This window comes from Taudactylus pleione, unplaced genomic scaffold, assembly GCF_031769625.1.
Source record: "Taudactylus pleione unplaced genomic scaffold, aTauple2 ptg000530l, whole genome shotgun sequence".
Classification (NCBI taxonomy): Eukaryota; Metazoa; Chordata; class Amphibia; order Anura; family Myobatrachidae; genus Taudactylus; species Taudactylus pleione.
In genome coordinates, this window is record NW_028284932.1 from 1,307,630 (window position 1) to 1,329,123 (window position 21,494).

At 49.9% G+C, this 21,494-nt stretch overlaps 1 protein-coding gene across 3 annotated transcripts in view; it reads left to right on the forward strand.

The window, feature by feature from the left end:
- SH3BGRL (SH3 domain binding glutamate rich protein like) overlaps nt 1-17,413 on the forward strand; it is an 85,053-nt gene extending 67,640 nt beyond the window's left edge. For all 3 annotated transcript variants that reach the window (XM_088450850.1, XM_088450851.1, XM_088450852.1), the window contains exons 2-4: nt 2,372-2,557; nt 13,489-13,569; nt 14,446-17,413. In XM_088450850.1, coding sequence (XP_088306976.1) covers nt 2,372-2,557; nt 13,489-13,569; nt 14,446-14,478 — 300 coding nt within the window. In that variant the 3' untranslated portion in view covers nt 14,479-17,413. The remainder of the gene's footprint in view (nt 1-2,371; nt 2,558-13,488; nt 13,570-14,445) is intronic.
- Nucleotides 17,414-21,494: the final 4,081 nt, after the last annotated feature.

Below are 21,494 nucleotides of genomic sequence, written 5' to 3' on the forward strand. Positions count from 1 at the left end.
TGTCACTGAGGGGGATTCTGCACTTTGGTGTCACCCCTCGGCCTCAATATGCCATGCAGCGCCATATGCCTGGTGTGAGTAAGCCGCCTGGTCCTGTTAGAGACTGCTAACGTCTGGTGGATTTTTGCATCTTGTTTTGCCGAAAAAAAAAAGTTGCAATGTGGTGCGACTAGGACGCATCAGGAGACTGCTGATTAACTTGCTATGTGACACTTGTATATCTGCTGCTAGATCCACTGCTCTACGACTCGCCCATAGACTGTATGTAGTGTGCCGGGAAATATAATGCTCTACGACTCGCCCATAGACTGTATGTAGTGTGCCGGGAAATATAATGCTCTACCACTCGCCCATAGACTGTATGTAGTGTGCCGGGAAATATAATGCTCTACCACTCGCCCATAGACTGTATGTAGTGTGCCGGGAAATATAATGCTCTACCACTCGCCCATAAACTGTATGTAGTGTGCCGGAAAGTAATGCTCTACCACTCGCCCATAGACTGTATGTAGTGTGCCGGGAAATATAATGCTCTACCACTCGCCCATAGACTGTACATAGTGTGCCGGAATATAATGCTCTACCACTCGCCCATAGACTGTATGTAGTGTGCCGGAATATAATGCTCTACCACTCGCCCATAGACTGTACGTAGTGTGCCGGAATATAATGCTTTACCACTCGCCCATAGACTGTATGTAGTGTGCCGGAATGTAATGCTCTACCACTCGCCCATAGACTGTATGTAGTGTGCTGGAATATAATGCTCTGCTTGGTAACTGCTGTATCTCTGACATACTGTAGCCGGGTGCATCCCATGGGATTCCTCTTACCTGGAATCTCTTATTAGACAGTACGATAAACAATAAACTGTTAGGAAAAACATGGGCTCAATACGGTTAATGAGGATTTAAATTTGTTGTCTTTCCTGAACAGAAGACCCTCTCCTCCTCCTTACACCCATCCCTTGTTCCTGTCTCTATGGCACTATCATCTCCTCACCTCTTGCCTCCCTAATTACTTACTCTCGGTCTTCTCTTCTGATTCCATCTCTCTCTCTGTCTCTTTCAGTGTCCCTCAAAGGTCTGTTTTGGTCCCTCCTCTCCTGGCCCTCTCCTGTCTTGGTCTCTCTGCCTTCTCCAGGATGTCCCAGCTCTCTCACAAAATAAATATGTCCAAAACTGAACTCCTTGTTTTCCCCCCATTTAGGACCCCCTCACCTCTCCTCTCTCTGTAGGTTGACAATACCATAATATCCTTTGTCCCCGATGTCCACTACCTGGAAGTCATACGAGACTCCCCCTCTCCTTCACTCCCCACATCCAGTCTATCCAACAATCATTGCGCTTCCACATCCACAATATCTCTGACTCCTGATCCTTCCTCACCATAGGGACAACCTTAACTATCTCTCACCCACCGCTCCCCACTTCAGTCTGTCCCCATTTACCTCTCCCTCTGTGTTGCCCTCCTCCCTCCACATCCACAACAGAATACTTATTATACTTCTCACCTCAGGCCTCAGTCCCTCCACTGGCCACCACCTCTCCTCCACTCTGGTCAGTTATGTCTCATGTATCCAAGATTTCTCTCCTGCTGCCTCTTCTCTGGATCTCACCCCCTCACTGTATTATACATCAGCATCCAACCACCCCCAGATGAGCCCATAAGACTAATTTCTTCATTAAAGCCTATCCGACTCCTCATAACGCAGCACCTCTGACCTGCCGCCTGCCCTCTCTCCCAGTGCTTCCTGCCCTCTCTCCCAGTGCACCCTTCTGGTGACACCAGACCGTTAGTCTGCATGGACAGGGCTTCCTTCCCTCGTTCCCAGGGGTTTTCAGAACTTTTCGCCCATGCGTAGTTACAAATAATCGGGGTCACGGCCATTGGGCGAACTGACCATACATGGGCTCAGGCTGTAACATGGCAGCCTGTGGGAGTTCTTCCTCTTGGTACCTGGTTACCCAACTCCAGGCTCATAATGCATCTAATTTCTCGTGAGTGTCGGTGGTAGGAGATGGGACTTAGGATAATATATAGGTAAATCTGCTCATAGGTCTTAGTGACCTCCGAACCTCCCCTGGTCCCCATCTGTCTGGTCACTTGTGGCCATGTGGCTATGCCCCAACATGATTATAGAGCATGTAGATGCTATTGTGGCTGTGGCATATTGGGGGCATGGTTATGGCTCCCCTCCCTGTACTGCTTGGACCCTAATTGCTCTTAGAGATGATGGGGGTTGGAGTCCGTACATCATTCCTGGTTATTACCACGATTAGCTGCTGGGTATTGGGGGATGGCTTCTAAGTGATTGATTTAATTTTTTTTAGCTTTCTTAAGTTTTAAGTGAATTGTTTGTTTATTTCAGATCAAAAAGCAGCAACAGATGGTGCTGGGGCTCCTGGAAGCCATGAAGATCGAATTTGAAGAAAAGGATATCGCAGCTAATGAGGAGAACCGCAAGTGGATGAGGGAGAATGTCCCAGAAGAATCCCGGCCGGCAAGTGGCAATCCTCTGCCCCCGCTTATCTTCAGCGACCAGCGATACATTGGGGTAAGAAGCATCTGCACGTGTAGCATGTTCTACCCCCCTCCCCCCCTCCCCCTCCCCCTGCGCCTTCCCTGTTCTCAGATACATAATAGGGCACCTGGCACCATATGCTATGTATGTACAGCAGTGCGTAAAAGGGCAGCACTGTCCCCTGTGTTGGCCTTGCTCCCTAAACCAGTTACGTCATGATGCCACTCCTAAGGGGCATGGCCACTTACTCTGGGAACTAGAGCACTGCCCGGAACTCCCTAAGGATGCCCAGCTCTCTTTGATGCTCCTAGTGGCTCTGTAGTAGTTCTACTGACTGCAGGGTGCCCCCTAGGGCCCTGTACCCTGTATGACGGCACAGGTTGCACACCCCCATTATGGCCCTGATGTACAGCCAGTAGTCCCCGTCTTTCCGGGTTTGTCAGCCGGCTCAGTGAAGGTTTCTATTTTCTACTGTCTAAATTATCCCTGGAAAAGAACAAAGATGGATAATGGGGGTTTTGTGGGCTATTCCTTTCATCCTGCTGCCCTGCATGTCCCCCTCTCCCCAAACCACTTGCACCCCTACTCTAGTCAGCAGCTGCTTAACTCTGCTGCCTGCTCCTAAAATACACAAAGGTGTCCTCCCCTGCGGATCTCAGGCACCACCTGCTGGCACTGCTAGGTAATTACAATATGTGATGGAGGCTGAGGAATAGTCAGTCTGTCTCCTCTGATCCACACAAAGCAGACAGTCATCCCCCAGGGGAGAGCTGGACGCACTTACTGAGCTGCCTTCCCCATAGCACCTGTTTTACGTTGCCAGCAAAAGATTAGGACACAGTGGCACTCATTATCTGGGTAAAGATACCAGCCCTGCCACAACGCCTCCATGGTACACAGGTAAAGCGTACAGATAATATAGTGTACATTTACCCATGAGTCAGAGAGGACACGTGCCAGGAACCAATATTTATTCTCTAAGACGTGCAAAGCTGTAGATGGGATGACCTCCTTTCACTTATATAATAGGAGCCGTACTGGTGTAGTGTCTGCAGACACGGGAACACAGCGCTATGTTCTGCCAGAGACCATGCCATAAGGGGGCTTCCTATATTTCTGTAACGTTTTCACTACATTTGTGTCCCCAGTGTGTGTGTGTGTGTGTGTGTCCCCAGTGTGTGTGTGTGTGTCCCCAGTGTGTGTGTGTGTCCCCAGTGTGTGTGTGTGTGTCCCCAGTGTGTGTGTGTGTCCCCAGTGTGTGTGTGTGTCCCCAGTGTGTGTGTGTGTCCCCAGTGTGTGTGTGTGTGTGTGTGTGTCCAGTGTGTGTCCCCAGTGTGTGTGTGTGTGTGTGTCCAGTGTGTGTGTGTGTGTGTCCCCAGTGTGTGTGTGTGTGTCCCCAGTGTGTGTGTGTGTCCCCAGTGTGTGTGTGTCCCCAGTGTGTGTGTGTCCCCAGTGTGTGTGTGTGTGTGTGTCCCCAGTGTGTGTGTGTCCCCAGTGTGTGTGTGTGTGTGTCCCCAGTGTGTGTGTGTGTCCCCAGTGTGTGTGTGTGTCCCCAGTGTGTGTGTGTGTCCCCAGTGTGTGTGTGTCCCCAGTGTGTGTGTGTCCCCAGTGTGTGTGTGTCCCCAGTGTGTGTGTGTCCCCAGTGTGTGTGTGTGTGTGTCCCCAGTGTGTGTGTGTGTGTGTCCCCAGTGTGTGTGTGTGTGTGTCCCCAGTGTGTGTGTGTGTGTGTCCCCAGTGTGTGTGTGTGTGTCCCCAGTGTGTGTGTGTGTCCCCAGTGTGTGTGTGTGTCCCCAGTGTGTGTGTGTGTGTGTGTCCCCAGTGTGTGTGTGTGTGTGTGTCCCCAGTGTGTGTGTGTGTGTGTCCCCAGTGTGTGTGTGTGTGTGTGTCCCCAGTGTGTGTGTGTGTGTCCCCAGTGTGTGTGTGTGTCCCCAGTGTGTGTGTGTGTCCCCAGTGTGTGTGTGTCCCCAGTGTGTGTGTGTCCCCAGTGTGTGTGTGTCCCCAGTGTGTGTGTGTGTGTGTGTTCCCCAGTGTGTGTGTGTGTGTCCCCAGTGTGTGTGTGTGTGTGTCCCCAGTGTGTGTGTGTGTGTGTCCCCAGTGTGTGTGTGTGTGTGTCCCCAGTGTGTGTGTGTGTGTCCCCAGTGTGTGTGTGTGTGTCCCCAGTGTGTGTGTGTGTGTCCCCAGTGTGTGTGTGTGTCCCCAGTGTGTGTGTGTGTCCCCAGTGTGTGTGTCCACCAGTGGTGAGTGTCCCAGTGTGTGTGTGTGTCCCAGTGTGTGTGTCCCCAGTGTGTGTGTGTGTGTCCCAGTGTGTGTGTGTGTGTCCCCAGTGTGTGTGTGTGTCCCCAGTGTGTGTGTGGTCCCCAGTGTGTTGTGTGTGTCCCGAGTGTGTGTGTCGTGTGTGTGTGTCCCAGTGTGTGTGTGTGTGTCCCAGTGTGTGTGTGTGTCCCCAGTGTGTGTGTGTCCCCAGTGTGTGTGTGTGTCCCCAGTGTGTGTGGTGTGTGTGTCCCCAGTGTGTTGTGTGTGTCCCCAGTGTGTGTGTGTGTCCCCAGTGTGTGTGTGTGTCCCCAGTGTGTGTGTGTCCCAGTGTGTGTCCCAGTGGTGTGTCCCCAGTGGTGTGTGTCCCCAGTGTGTGTGTGTGTCCCAGTGTGGTGTGTCCCAGTGTGTTGTGTGTGTCCCAGTGTGTGTGTGTGTCCCCAGTGTGTGTGTGTGTCCCCAGTGTGTGTGTGTGTGTCCAGTGTGTGTGTGTGTGTCCCCAGTGTGTGTGTGTGTCCCCAGTGTGTGTGTGTGTCCCCAGTGTGTGTGTGTGTCCCCAGTGTGTGTGTGTGTGTGTGTGTGTCCAGTGTGTGTCCCCAGTGTGTGTGTGTGTGTGTGTCCCCAGTGTGTGTGTGTGTGTGTCCCCAGTGTGTGTGTGTGTGTGTCCCCAGTGTGTGTGTGTGTCCCCAGTGTGTGTGTGTGTCCCCAGTGTGTGTGTGTGTCCCCAGTGTGTGTGTGTCCCCAGTGTGTGTGTGTCCCCAGTGTGTGTGTGTCCCCAGTGTGTGTGTGTGTGTGTGTCCCCAGTGTGTGTGTGTGTGTGTCCCCAGTGTGTGTGTGTGTCCCCAGTGTGTGTGTGTGTGTCCCCAGTGTGTGTGTGTCCCCAGTGTGTGTGTGTCCCCAGTGTGTGTGTGTCCCCAGTGTGTGTGTGTGTGTGTGTCCCCAGTGTGTGTGTGTGTGTCCCCAGTGTGTGTGTGTGTGTCCCCAGTGTGTGTGTGTGTCCCCAGTGTGTGTGTGTGTCCCCAGTGTGTGTGTGTGTGTGTGTCCCCAGTGTGTGTGTGTGTGTGTGTCCCCAGTGTGTGTGTGTGTGTCCCCAGTGTGTGTGTGTGTGTCCCCAGTGTGTGTGTGTGTGTCCAGTGTGTGTGTGTGTGTGTCCCCAGTGTGTGTGTGTGTGTGTGTGTCCCCAGTGTGTGTGTGTGTGTGTGTGTCCAGTGTGTGTGTGTGTGTGTGTGTCCAGTGTGTGTGTGTGTCCAGTGTGTGTGTCCAGTGTGTGTGTGTGTGTCCAGTGTGTGTCCCCAGTGTGTGTGTGTGTGTCCCCAGTGTGTGTGTGTGTGTCCCCAGTGTGTGTGTGTGTCCCCAGTGTGTGTGTGTGTGTCCCCAGTGTGTGTGTGTGTGTCCCCAGTGTGTGTGTGTGTGTCCCCAGTGTGTGTGTGTGTGTCCCCAGTGTGTGTGTGTGTGTCCCCAGTGTGTGTGTGTGTCCCCAGTGTGTGTGTGTGTGTGTGTGTCCCCAGTGTGTGTGTGTGTCCCCAGTGTGTGTGTGTGTGTCCAGTGTGTGTGTGTGTGTGTGTGTGTGTCCAGTGTGTGTGTGTCCAGTGTGTGTGTGTGTCCAGTGTGTGTGTGTGTGTGTCCAGTGTGTGTGTGTGTGTCACCAGTGTGTGTGTGTGTCCCCAGTGTGTGTGTGTGTGTGTCCAGTGTGTGTGTCCAGTGTGTGTGTGTGTGTGTCCAGTGTGTGTGTGTGTGTGTCCAGTGTGTGTGTGTGTCCCCAGTGTGTGTGTGTGTGTGTCCAGTGTGTGTGTGTGTGTGTGTGTCCAGTGTGTGTGTGTCCAGTGTGTGTGTGTGTCCAGTGTGTGTGTGTGTGTCCAGTGTGTGTGTGTGTGTGTCCCCAGTGTGTGTGTCCCCAGTGTGTGTGTGTGTGTGTGTGTCCCCAGTGTGTGTGTGTGTGTGTGTGTGTCTCCCCAGTGTGTGTGTCTCCCCAGTGTGTGTGTCTCCCCAGTGTGTGTGTCTCCCCAGTGTGTGTGTGTGTCCAGTGTGTGTGTGTGACCCCAGTGTGTGTGTGTGTGTGTGTGTGTGTGTCCAGTGTGTGTGTGTGTGTGTGTGTCTCCCGTGTGTGTGTCCCCAGTGTGTGTGTGTCTCCCATGTGTGTGATATGTATTTATATGAGGGGCTGATTGAAAAAGAGAAATGTTCAGATCCTGTGGAGTCACCTGATTATGAATTAAAAAAAAACCTCTCATTACTTTTCAAAGTCGCGTCCTTCATTCAATACATTTTTTACAGCGTTTCAACAAGGATTCACAGACGCGCAGTAGACTGTTTTGTGACATCACTGTTAGTGTTGCAGCTGTGGCATTTCTTCTTCAGGGTCCATAGGGCTCCACAGGGGACACCATGGGGTATAGGTGGTGGTTAGGAGGACTGAATTCCAACAGTTAAAGCTTTTCTGTCCCAGGATGCTCTGGTCCTCCCCCCTATAACCCGCCCACAGCCTGAGGCAATTCAGTTTGTTGTTGGTGTCGGGCAGGAGCTGAATCACCGGTTACACAGTGGGGCAGCTTTTACGCAGCTCAAGCTTTACATTATGTTTTTTCTTTTATTTGGTTTTACTGAAGAGCAGGTAGCGCTAGGCAGTCCTCTGGACACCAGGGTTACTGCTCCATCACCCCTCCGCGGCGCCACAACTCCTGCCCCAGGGTTGGTACTTACGGCGGGGCATTGGGGGGGCCTGGCTAGTGCGGCTCCATGGGAGGACCCCAGACTGTAGCCAGGACACAGGGGGACAGGTAAGGCTGGTTCCTGCTTGCGGGAATCCACGTCTATGCGCAGTCTTACCTCCGGTCTCAGGAGACGGATCGGAGGTGCTGATGTGGACACCAATTCGTCCGGGACTCCACTAGACCACCAGGGCATAAAATTATACTGGCGCAGGGTATAAACAGAGGCCAGGAAGCCGGTGGTCGATGTCAGCATAGGGGAGGTCAGTCCTCTCCCTGCAGCCCCTCCCCCAGTCAGGGCGCCATTCCACTGCAGTCTGTGTAGTTGAATCTAGTGCCCATTGCAGTTATATTGTATACTCTGCATTGTATGTGACTTGTGCTAGTGCTGCTTTCTGTTTTATCTCCACTGTCAGCTTATACCTTTCCCTTTCTTTCACTATAACCCCGGGATACTGGTGTATAAGGGGGTTCACTGTACTTCACATCTACCTGTATTTGTGAAGGCTGTCACGTACTGTGTGTTGCTTGCTGCTCAGTGCCATATTGTGTGTTATACTGTCCTTGCAGCTATGTATAGCAAAGGCCTGGGTAACAAGCAGGCTGCTGCTGCTCCTATACTGGTCTCTTGCAGGATTAACCCAAGATGGTCTATGTGCATCTAGTTATACTGCCCCAGGCCAGTCAGCCCCTCCAGCTCCTGCTCAGGATCACCCCCTGGGCTTGCTATGCACAGGTGTTGGCAAAAATTGGGGACCGCCTTGCAGTGCCTGCGGTAGCTCCCCCTATGTGATTGCCACAACCCATCTATACCTGTACCTCCTATACCTCCTCCTTGGGTACACAGGCTCTCTACCTCAGTGCAGAGTCTAGCGGCTACTTCTACAGCCTTTCAACAAATGTTGCAAAGTGAGAGACCCTTACCCAGTAATACTACTAAACGTGCTGTGTTATCCTCACAGTCCACACAGCTCTCAGATCTGATGAGGTATCGTCTGCAGAGGCAGAAGACGCAGATCTCTCTCACTCTTCCTCCCCCAGGGGGACTCAGTGAATCAGTCTAGATTGAATGTTCCTGCACTAGTGAGGGCTGTCAAATCAATTCTTCAAATAGAAGATGCTGAGCCCATTCCTAAGGCAGAAGAGCCCCTCTTTAAGGGACAGAAAGTGGTTTTGGTGGAATTTCCTCACTCTGATCAGCTTTCTGAACTCATGAGCGCGGCATGGAATACGCCAAGTAAAAAGTTCCAGCTGCCAAAATGCCTGGTTTCTTTTTATCCTATTCCAGCAGCTGATTGCGCTAAATGGGAAGTTCTCCCAGCGGTGGTTACCCACGTGACGCGTCTAGTTAAAAGCTCTACTTTACCTATGCCTACAGAAGCTTGCCTCAAATGTGTTTATTCTCTTACAGGAGCGATTACTCGTCCATCCATGGCTTCTGCCTGGATGGCCAAAGCCATTGAGTGCTGGGCAGATGCTCTAGAGAACTCATTTCCCTCTGATGCTTCTCGGGAACAGCTGTCCTACATCTCACACATCAGGGATGCAGCCCCCTATTTAGGAGAGGCGGCTTTGGATACTTGTCTAGCTTCCAAGGCATCTGCTACTTCGGTGGTAGCCCGCCATATCATTTGGCTTCGTTCATGGAAGGCCGACACAGACTCTAAGAAGGCCATGGAATCACTGCCTTACACTAAGGAGATCTGTTTCGCCCAGAGTTGGACAAGATTGTGGCTACCATGGCAGCTTCTAAGATGACATCCGAGGCCTTGGTGTAGATGCTGAGCACAGGAAAGCCATCCTTTTAGGTCCTTTCATCCCCAGGGAAAAGCTACAGGTCAGTCCTTTCCACGGCAGTCAACTTCCACAAAGTCCTCCAAGCCCAGGACCAAGCAGGCCTGGTCTTCTAGACTTCCAACTGCCAAATCCGAGGACAATCATTCAGCCTGATGGGGCAGGCCTCCCCCTGGGGATTCCAGTGTGGGAGGCCGACTTCTTCAGTTTGCCCACTTCTGGCATCAGACCACCACCGACGCCTGGGTACAAGAAGTGAGTGGTCTCTCACGGTTACGCGCCCTCTCATTCCTGAGACTGCCCCAGCAGTACGTTTACACAGGCCCTCCATCAGACCATTCAGGCAATTGCTGCACTTGGGGGTGATAATTCTGGTCCCGTTGTACCAGTGAGGGACTGGTTATTACTCTACCCTGAAGCCCAATGGGTCTCATCGGTCTATCCTCAATCTCAAGTCTCTGAACAAGTTTATCAGAGACCCCAGGTTTTGTATGGAAATCATCTGCTCTATTCTCCTAGCTATGGAACCTGGGGACTTCATGGTGTCTCTGCACATTCAGGATGCTTACCTACATGTACCTATAGAGCCCTCTCATCAGCGATATCTCCGGTTTGCTGTCCTACAGCAACGTTTCCAATTTCAAGCACTGCCTTTTGGGCTTTCTACAGCTCCTCAGGTCTTTTCCTAATATCATGGTGGCCCACTTGGTCATCAGGGGGAAAGTATACTCCCATACTTGGACCACCTCTTGCTTGTTAGCACACTCTCCAGAGCTCCTTCACTGCCATCTTCAGATAACCATGGCCTTTCTACAAAAACACGGCTGGTTATTCAACTGGAAAAAGTCTTCACTGACCCCTTCTCAAGGGATGATACATCTGGGAGCCCTTCTAGATTCTCATGTTCAAAAAATCTTCCTGACGGCAGACAAAATCTCCACAGTCGCAGCAGAAATGCAGACCTTGGGGTACATGGTATCCACCTTCGAAATGGTGGAGTTCGCTCAGTTCCACTCTAGGCCCCTACAACACCTAATTCTCTCCAGGTAGAATGGGCTGCCCCATCTGATCAGATCCCAGACAATGGTCCTCTCTCCGGAAGTTCATCTATCCCTCTCCGGTGGTTACAGACGTCCCACCTAAACAAGGCTTGCCCCTTCTGGATCTCAGATTGGGTGCTCCTCACCACGGACGCAAACCTCTGCGGATGGGGCGCAGTGACTGCCCAGCACTTCTTCCAGGGTCGTTAGACTCTCACCGAGGGGGTCCTACCAATCAACATCCTGGAGCTCTGAGCCATTTACAGAGCCCTCACTCTGGCTCAGGACATTCTTCAGGGAAGGCCAGTACAAGTACAGTCCGGCAACACCACGGTGGTGACCTACCTCAATCACCAGGGAGGCACTCGCAGTCGGGTGGCAATGGCAGAAGTGGCAGGCATTCTCACGTGGGCCGGAATTAATCTCCCGGCCATCTCCGCGGTGTTCATCCCGAGGGTTCTCAATTGGGAAGCAGATTTCCTCAGCCATCACGACGTGCACACCGGGGAGTGGTCTCTACACCCAGAGGTCTTTCAGCTCCTGGTGGACAAATGGGGTCTGCCAGACATGGACCACATGGCCTCACGACACAACCACAAGCTTCCAGTGTACGGGTCCCACAAGCAGCCTTCGTGGATGCCTTGTCAGTGAAGTGGACCTTCCATTTGGCGTACCTCTTCTTTCCAGTCTCGTTTCTTCCTCTGGTCCATCAGAAATTCAAGCAAGAATAAGGCACGGTTCTGTTGGTAGCTCGGGCTTGGCACCGATGCCATTGGTACTCCGGTCTTCAAAGTATCTCCATAGATGCTCCTCTCCAACTTCCTCAATGGCCGGACCTGTCGTCTCAGGGTCCCTGTCTACATCTGGACCTGGCCCGTCTGTCTTTGATGGCGTGGCTCTTGAGACATCCCTCCTAAGGGTTTTCTCGCTCCGTGGTCCAGACCATGCTCAGAGCGCGTAAGCTGGCCTCTGTCTGGATCTATCACCGGGTGTGGCATACATACTTCCTTTGGTGTGATGCCAGAAACTATGACCCTCAGGTTTTTGGGGTTTCTCAGATTCTTGCCTTCTCTCAAGATGGATTGGATCTCTGACTCCGCCTTGCCTCTCTGAAGGTGCATGTCTCTGCTCTGTCCATCTGGTTCCAGTGCAGAATTGCTCCACTGCCAGATGTTCACACCTTCCTTCAGGGTGTCCTCCATATACAACCTCTCTTTGTCACGCTTGTGGCTCCGTGGGATTTGTCAGTGGTTCTCCATGCACTTCAGGGGCCTCTGTTTGAACCCTCTGGACTCTGTAGACATCAAATGGGTCACTGCAAAGATTTTTTCTTCTGGCCATTACATCTGCCCGTAGGGTGTCAGATTTGGGGGCGCTCTTCTGTCGCTCTCAATTTTTGATCTTTCATCAGGACAGGGCTGTTCTTCGAACTTGCCTTGGCTTCCTTCCCAAGGTGGTCTCTCGTTTCCACGTTAATGAGGAAATTGTTGTTCCGGCCTTCCAATCACTAGACCTCTCGGCAGGTGTGACCTCCTTAGAATGTAGTCCGTGCTCTGAAGATCTACGTGGACCGTACTGGTTCTATCAGTAAATCGGACTCCCTCTTTGTCCTATATGGATTCCACAAGAAGGATTGGCCAGCTAACAGACTCTGGCCAGTTGGATTCGCATGACTATCTCACAGGCTTACACTCAGACGGGCCTTCCTGTGTCGGCTACAGTATCTGCTCATTCTACTAGCTCTGTGAGTCCCTCGTGGGCAGCCCGCCGTGTCACGTCTGCTGGGTTTGTTGACAAAACTGAATTATCTCAGACTGTGGGCAGGGTATAGGGGGGGAAGGACCAGAGCATCCTGGGACAGAAAAGCTTTAACTGTTGGTGTCCAGTCCTCCTAACCACCACCTACACCCCACTGTCTCCCCCTATGGACTATGAACGAAGAAAGAGAGTTAACACTGGTAAGTCTACGATAACTCTCATTTTTTTCACTTCATCATCTGTTGAGAACTTCTTTCTTGTTTTTTTTTCAAGAGTTGGGAATGCCCAGAAGTCGCAGGGCGCTAAGTCTGGGCTATATGGAGGGTGTTCTAGTGCTGTCCCATTAATCTCAGTCAGTGCTGCCAATGCAACAGCAGCAACATGTGGTCGGGCATTGTGTTGGAGCAAAAACCACAGTTTCTTCAGCAAATGTGATCTTTTCTTCCTCATGGCTCCACGCAAACGGGTTTTCAGGACGTTTGCATAGTAGTCCCCATTAATTGTTTGTCCATGGGGAACCCAGCGCTGTAGGATCATACCGTGCATCTCAAAGAACAGCAGAAGCATGACTTTACGCGCCGAAGGAATTGCACAGAATTTTTTGGACAAATACACGTGTTTCCGTACACTGGACTGTTGTTTGAATTCTGGATTATAATGACGAATCCACGATTTGTCACACATCGCAATCGATGTCAGGAAATCTGGTATCCTCTTTGACATTCGAACGGTGTTCTTGCTAATTGTTTCTCGACCGTATGCTTGCCGTAACTTTTCATGAGTTTCATTTCCGCATTTTTCAAGTTTAACACAAAAATTCAAACCCACATCTCTAACGTAATCTCGCAGACACGTCTTCCTCATCCGCCATGACGAAACAAATGTACGAAGATCTTCCACCGGCTGTGACCAAACAAAGAAGACTACGACAGTCCAACTGCAGGTTCAGACACATCGATGTATGAGCCTCACAATAACCAGCGTAGCGTCGCCGCGTCTACCTATGGGACAGAAAAACAGAGGCAGTCTCATTAATCGGCCCTCGTATACTACATACTGCGCCCCTACCAGAAGGAGAGATCGGATATCTTAGGGGTCATCCTGGAAGAGTTGTGGTTTGCGGGTTCTCATTTGTAACCATATACTGAGCTGCGTATATTACCTGCACACACAGCGCTTTATGAAATAAGCGTATTGATGAGTTGTGCGTAATTCTGCCAGCTATATGCATACGTTTATCTAATGGCAGAAACCTTTCTCTGACCATGTCACCTGCTGGCTGCCATCTCCACGTGTGTTTTCTGAGCCCCAGAATAATTCCCAATGACCGGTGACTCTCTGGCGCCACCTGCCAGGAGGGCAGCGACGACTGACATTACCATAAACCCATAATTGTGTCTGTTTCTTTTCACAGAATTATGAAGATTTCTTTGAAGCCAGAGAGAACAACAGAGTCTTTACCTTCCTCGGCCTCACACCTCCCCCCGGCTCCAAGGTACGAGCTCTGCGTTGCTGCGATCTGCTACAGATACACTAGGTACCACTGTGTCCCTGGGGCCGGTAATGATGCAGCTTTTCCTGACATAGTGATGTCTGCAGATAACAAAGAAATGCAAGTAACTGGGGTCTATGTACTAAGCCTTGGAGAGAGAGATAAAGTACCAACCAAACAGCCCCTGTCATTTTTCAAACACAGCGTGCAAGTAGGAGCTGATTGGTTGGTACTTTATCTCCCTCCACTATATCTCTCTCGCCAAGGATTACTACATAGACCCCCCCCCCCAAATGTATGCCACCAAGTGGCTCCCCCCCCCCCCCCCGGCACTGCAGCATGGTTTGTTCCAGATACAAAGTTACTCACTCTACTTCTTCTTCGCCCCTAGCTGAGGTTCCGCCCCCCTGTGTGTAATCTGTAATATTATAGGACTGAGCTCCCAGCGCAACCATAGGCCACATCCCGGGATGTAATGAGCAATGACATGTTACTCCTCTCCCAGCCATTGTGATGTCATCAGTGTCATGTGATCAGCCGCCTACCGGCATAAAGTCCAGGCACTGTGTAACCTCTGGCTCATGTTAATTACTCATTACAAGAAAGATCCTGGTTTTACACATAGGTTTGTTTCATGCTGAGGTTGGTGCATGTGAGAAGTCCATATCCCCTGCAGTGTCGGCGTATGGCCTGCATCCCCTGCAGTGTCGGCATATGGGGAAGCCATCTTTAATGCTGGAATGACTGGAACTGCTGCGCTCAGACTCGCATTCTATCAGTTTCCTGCATTAATTCATAGTACCCGACCACTTAGAAGAGGAATTTATAATTGTCCAAGTGGTTGTATGAGTGTAATGACTCCTCTGTTTCTGTCTGCAGGAGGCTGAGGCACTGGCGAGGGAGGAGGCATAATGCCCTCACGTTTCTCCTGCACCGGATCCGATTCTGCAGAGCTTTCCTGGGTGTCTCTGATGCTTTCAAATAAAACCTGATCAGCTTCGCTCCTAATTTCTTCACTCTGTACGTGTAGCGAGGCCTAGCTAGCGGCCGGTGTGGGCTCACTACTGCTATGGAGCCACTGTCTGTGTCAAAATAAATGTAAATGCCAAGGAAAGTGCTGGCAGTGGGGAAGAATGGCCACAGCCTGAGGTGCATTAGGTGCCAGTTTTCACAGCCCATGTGGAGAATTGTGGGATAATAATCGGCTGCCATTTTCTTGTCACCGCCCCTGAGGAAAGCGCGTTACTCCCCAAACGTCTAATCACTAACGTCTGATTCGCTGTGCGAGGATTGAGCACTGGGGGTACAATCTCCCCCGCATCGGTCACAGCAGCCCCACCCACATTACACCCCACCAATCAGGGTCTGGAGAGGTCAGTCACATGTCATGTATATAGGTCTGACCGTCCCTCTTATTGGTTGTGACTGCAGATTATGTAGGGGATAAAGTGAGAAATGGGATTAATTCCATAGGATGTAAATCAGCGCGGGGTGGGGGGAGTGTATTACTTAGAGATACAGGGACCAGTCCAACACAAACACCTTTTGCAGATCTGTCTTGTAATCTGGTGCTTTTCCGCTAGTCACTTACAATAATGTACATATCTGGCGCCTCTGACCATACGCCGTCTGCTTCATTAGAAACTTGTATGATGTTTTGCTTGTATAATAAGGAATTACCAAACCTCCCTCCTGGCCGTAGTTTTATAGGAGTAATGGACGGGTGGGATCACATGACCAGTTGTAGCATCTGACATGTCAGCCAGTGATCACCCTATATAGTGACTGGGAGTGATCACCCTATATATAGTGACTGGGAGTGATCACCCTATATATAGTGACTGGGAGTGATCACCCTATATATAGTGACTGGGAGTGATCACCCTATATATAGTGACTGGGAGTGATCACCCTTTATATAGTGACTGGGAGTGATCACCCTTTATATAGTGACTGGGAGTGATCACCCTATATATAGTGACTGGGAGTGATCACCCTATATAGTGACTGCCATTGATAACCCTATATAGTGAGAACCGCTCAGCGCCTGCTGTGATTGTCGGCCTTATAGCCATGGGCTGTGAGGGCCTCTGTATACCATGGGACCTCCATGATACAGCCCGTGGACTGGCCACAAGGTGACTGGTCACATTTACCAGGACATAGAAATGTATGTTCACATGGCGATGTGTCGTCATAACGTTTCATTGTTGTAATATAAACCTGCTGGGGTCCTCCACATTGTATGACAGACTGGGAGCCATTGAGCGGACTTCTATCACGTGACCTTACTCCTAATATATTATGTAAAATACAATACAGAGGAATTTTATTCACCAACGATTCTGCATTCCCACTGGGCTAACTCGCTTTACCCCTAACCGTTACTTCACGTCGCCCTCCTCAGCTTGTTTGAAATGTATAGTCCTAGGCGAAGCATCATTGTCTCCATGTGAGGCGAGAGTGCCACCTGCTGGGGGAAGTACAGACTGACATCCTTAAATAGAAGGACTTAAAATAATGATTCCTTTTAATACTAATATAATTGTCAATTTCAATGTTTTCTATTTATTTTACTGAACACATTAAACACATATTCTGAGGTTTCCTTCATGTGGTAGTGATAGTGATAGTGGTTTAATGTTGAATATTGTTCCCCTAACTGATGGGAATGATCCGTCTCTCTCTTTCTCTGTAAGTGCAATGTGAGTATAACGGGGAATCCCAGAGCTTCTGACGCTTACCGTTACCATTATAGCCTTCGCATTGGCGTTTCCATCATTTTATTTTACCATGCTCTACGCACTGATATTAGAGTGTAAGCTCTAGTGGGCCAGGAAACTGTGTTTACAAAATAAGTAGTATACTCCTATTAGAAGATTCCATAGATTGTATGAGGACTCTCACTGCTAGGACAACCTATAATCTGTTCATTATCACCAGTGTAGCAATTACTGCGCATTCTCTGGGGAAAGAACTGTGTGGCTCCATTACTCCGGTCAGCTATGAGCACAGCAGGTTATATGCAATGGATGACGTCTTTCACTACAGTCACAGCTATAAATGATCTTACACCGGTGGTTCCCAGAATCGCGGCGCCCAAGACTATCAGCATTTTATTCGCTTCATCCCATAGGCTGAAAGTGTCTTATTCAGAAATTCTGCAAAAATTATTAAATCAAGTACATTGTGCTGACCTGTCACCCTTAGGGTCAGTTATGTGGTGAGGACAGGGATGTGCTGACCGGTCATCCTTAGGGTCAGTTATGTGGAGGGGGTCAGGGATGTGCTGTCATCCTTGGGGTCAGTTATGTGGAGGGGGTCAGGGATGTGCTGTCATCCTTGGGGTCAGTTATGTGGAGGGGGTCAGGGCTGGGCTTCTGTTTGTCCACACATTCCAGCACGGGTTTTGAATATCACATTCACCATAAATAATTTGATTGGGCAACCAAACTGTGCCCCAAGACGCTCATTTTGGGAACCATCGTCTAAACCGAGAAGACCTGAAGTGTAATGATTGGCAGTTTCTCTCCTAAGAAGTTCTGCAGCAGACAAGATGCCTTTGTCTTGGTTTCCATGGACAACTGACCTCTAATTCCTTATTTTTGCTCTCCTACTGTCCCCACGTAGAAACCTGTACCAGACAATCGCTCCCACGTAAAGCTGGAATACCTTTATATAACCTCTGTATAAGGTCCATGTGCCACATTTTTTATCTGAAGCGCTTACACCTTTTAAAATGTTTTTGCTAATTTTGATTCACTAATGCAATAAAGATGTTTACTGTACAATTAGAGAAGTCTTAAGATTAATTGTGCTGTCTCCAATAAAATAAATGTTTAATGCCCTTGTTTCTGGTCTGTTTCCTTCCCATTGCAGAGGGGGAGGGGAGAGGGGGTAGTACAGCTATTATCAAACAGCGAAGACTGCAGTATGCACAGGAGGGTTAGCCTGTGATTGGCACAGTAAGGAGCCCCAGCCCATCTCACCTAGACCCTGAGACTCTACAACACCAAAGTGCCAATCTCCCCTCACCCGCAGGGCGGCTGCAGCACATACAGCCTACCACCGGCTTTACAACACTCTTCCTGTAATACCAGGATGTACTAATAATGAAAGGAGAAGCTTCCTCACTACTTACACATAAACCACGTACATGGCCAGGCTCCAGCTCCTGTCCTGCCTCTGTGTAATGTGTCCTATTCATAAGGAATCCCATCTCTTAGTATCTCGTTCATGTTACACGGGATTGCTGGATGTGTGTGACCCTTAGGGGACGGAGAACCTAAAATTTACAGAAGGCAGAGTGGCCCCAATTCTCCCTCTTCTGAGGCTGCACCATGGGCCCCTGAGTGAGGCATCGATGTCGCCTTGTCTACATCAACCAGTGATCCCTGGGATAAAGGAGCCCCATCTGCAGGCAGTCTGGCTCGAAAGGCATAACTACTGTATTACCCTAGATCAGGGGTAGCCAACCTCCGTCCTCGAGAGCTACTAACAGGTCATGTTTTCCAGACCACCTAGCTGGTGCACAGGTGTACTCATTACTCACTAGCTCCACCTGCAGAGCTTTTCAAATGTGTTAATTATTACACTTGTGATTCTGTGAGGAGACCTGGAAAACATGCACTGTTGGTAGCTCTCGAGGACCAGGGTTGGCTACCCCAGTCCTAGATCCTATGGGGCCCGCAATTGGGCAGAACCTCCCTGTGTACATAGGACCCACAAATGTCTCATCACGCTCCTGTCTGGGCAGCCCAGCGCATGTCCGTGTTTAGTACATACACCATGATTTCTATTAGAAAATAATGATGGATGCAATACCGGTTGGACCCTTCTCATCAGGATCTTGTGTTCGGCCTCCTGACTGAGGCATTGATGGAGATTTAGCTGATATTGCTCCAAATTCTTTGCAAAATAACATTTATATTTCTGTATCCGTAAAACTCATATGATGTAAAATCAGAATATTTGGGGATGTTCTATAAATTTGTTCTTCTACTCTGGAAGCTTCTGTCTCATTCCGGGGTCACCTGTGATTGGACACATCCCCCCAATCGCATTCTAAGGGTACTGCAAGTACAGCCTCTGAATCACGTAATGGCCTGATTGGATGTAACAGTACCTATGGTGGTAAATGGATAGTTGCCCATCACAAATCTCCACGTCTCCCCATACATTACTATAGAATACTTTATCGATGTAATGGCGGGTCCGTGTAACGGAGGATTTCAGACGGTAAATTTCTGATTAGTGGGATGAATCTGTGAGGCCGGGTACAGAGTAATCATCTACATCCCAGCGTCTATGCAGATACCCCTGTCCAGTGCAGAGTAATCATCTACATCCCAGCTTCTATGCAGGTTCCCCTGTCCAGTGCAGTGTAATCATCTCCATCCCAGCTTCTATGCAGGTTCCCCTGTCCAGTGCAGAGTAATCATCTACATCCCAGCGTCTATGCAGATACCCCTGTCCAGTGCAGAGTAATCATCTACATCCCAGCTTCTATGCAGATTCACCTGTCCAGTGCAGAGTAATCATCTACATCCGAGCGTCTATGCAGATACCCCTGACCAGTGCAGAGTAATCAGATACATCCCAGCTTCTATGCAGATTCCCCTGACCAGTGCAGTGTAATCATCTACATCCCAGCTTCTATGCAGATACCCCTGTCCAGTGCAGAGTAATCATCTACATCCCAGCTTCTATGCAGATTCACCTGTCCAGTGCAGAGTAATCATCTACATCCCAGCTTCTATGCAGATTCCCCTGTCCAGTGCAGAGTAATCATCTACATCCCAGCGTCTATGCAGATTCCCCTGTCCAGTGCAGAGTAATCATCTACATCCCAGCGTCTATGCAGATTCCCCTGTCCAGTGCAGAGTAATCATCTACATCCCAGCTTCTATGCAGATTCCCCTGTCCAGTACAGAGTAATCATCTACATCCCAGCGTCTATGCAGATTCCCCTGTCCAGTGCAGAGTAATCATCTACATCCCAGCATCTATGCAGATTCCCCTGTCCAGTGCAGAGTAATCATCTACATCCCAGCTTCTATGCAGATTCCCCTGTCCAGTGCAGAGTAATCATCTACATCCCAGCTTCTATGCAGGTTCCCCTGTCCAGTGCAGAGTAATCATCTACATCCCAGAGTCTATGCAGATACCCCTGTCCAGTGCAGAGTAATCATCTCCATCCCAGCATCTATGCAGATTCCCCTGTCCAGTGCAGAGTAATCATCTACATCCCAGCTTCTATGCAGATTCCCCTGTCCAGTGCAGAGTAATCATCTACATCCCAGCTTCTATGCAGGTTCCCCTGTCCAGTGCAGAGTAATCATCTACATCCCAGCTTCTATGCAGATTCCCCTGTCCAGTGCAGAGTAATCATCTACATCCCAGCTTCTATGCAGGTTCCCCTGTCCAGTGCAGAGTAATCATCTACATCCCAGCGTCTATGCAGGTTCCCCTGTCCAGTGCAGAGTAATCATCTACATCCCAGCGTCTATGCAGATTCCCCTGTCCAGTGCAGAGTAATCATCTACATCCCAGCTTCTATGCAGGTTCACCTGACCTGTGCAGTGTAATCATCTACATCCCAGCTTCTATGCAGGTTCCCCTGTCCAGTGCAGAGTAATCATCTACATCCCAGCGTCTATGCAGATACCCCTGTCCAGTGCAGAGTAATCATCTACATCCCAGCTTCTATGCAGATTCCCCTGTCCAGTGCAGAGTAATCATCTACATCCCAGCTTCTATGCAGGTTCCCCTGTCCAGTGCAGTGTAATCATCTACATCCCAGCGTCTATGCAGATTCCCCTGTCCAGTGCAGAGTAATCATCTACATCCCAGCGTCTATGCAGATTCCCCTGTCCAGTGCAGAGTAATCATCTACATCCCAGCTTCTATGCAGATTCCCCTGTCCAGTGCAGAGTAATCATCTACATCCCAGCTTCTATGCAGGTTCCCCTGTCCAGTGCAGAGTAATCATCTACATCCCAGCTTCTATGCAGATTCCCCTGTCCAGTGCAGTGTAATCATCTACATCCCAGCTTCTATGCAGATTCCCCTGTCCAGTGCAGAGTAATCATCTACATCCCAGCGTCTATGCAGATTCCCCTGTCCAGTGCAGAGTAATCATCTACATCCCAGCGTCTATGCAGATTCCCCTGTCCAGTGCAGAGTAATCATCTACATCCCAGCTTCTATGCAGGTTCCCCTGTCCAGTGCAGAGTAATCATCTACATCCCAGCGTCTATGCAGATTCCCCTGTCCAGTGCAGAGTAATCATCTACATCCCAGCGTCTATGCAGATACCCCTGTCCAGTGCAGAGTAATCATCTACATCCCAGCGTCTATGCAGATACCCCTGTCCAGTGCAGAGTAATCATCTACATCCCAGCGTCTATGCAGGTTCCCCTGTCCAGTGCAGTGTAATCATCTACATCCCAGCGTCTATGCAGGTTCCCCTGTCCAGTGCAGAGTAATCATCTACATCCCAGCGTCTATGCAGATTCCCCTGTCCAGTGCAGAGTAATCATCTACATCCCAGCTTCTATGCAGATTCCCCTGTCCAGTGCAGAGTAATCATCTACATCCCAGCGTCTATGCAGATTCCCCTGTCCAGTGCAGAGTAATCATCTACATCCCAGCGTCTATGCAGATTCCCCTGTCCAGTGCAGAGTAATCATCTACATCCCAGCGTCTATGCAGATTCCCCTGTCCAGTGCAGAGTAATCATCTACATCCCAGCTTCTATGCAGATTCCCCTGTCCAGTGCAGAGTAATCATCTACATCCCAGCTTCTATGCAGATTCCCCTGTCCAGTGCAGAGTAATCATCTACATCCCAGCTTCTATGCAGATTCCCCTGTCCAGTGCAGTGTAATCATCTACATCCCAGCTTCTATGCAGATTCCCCTGTCCAGT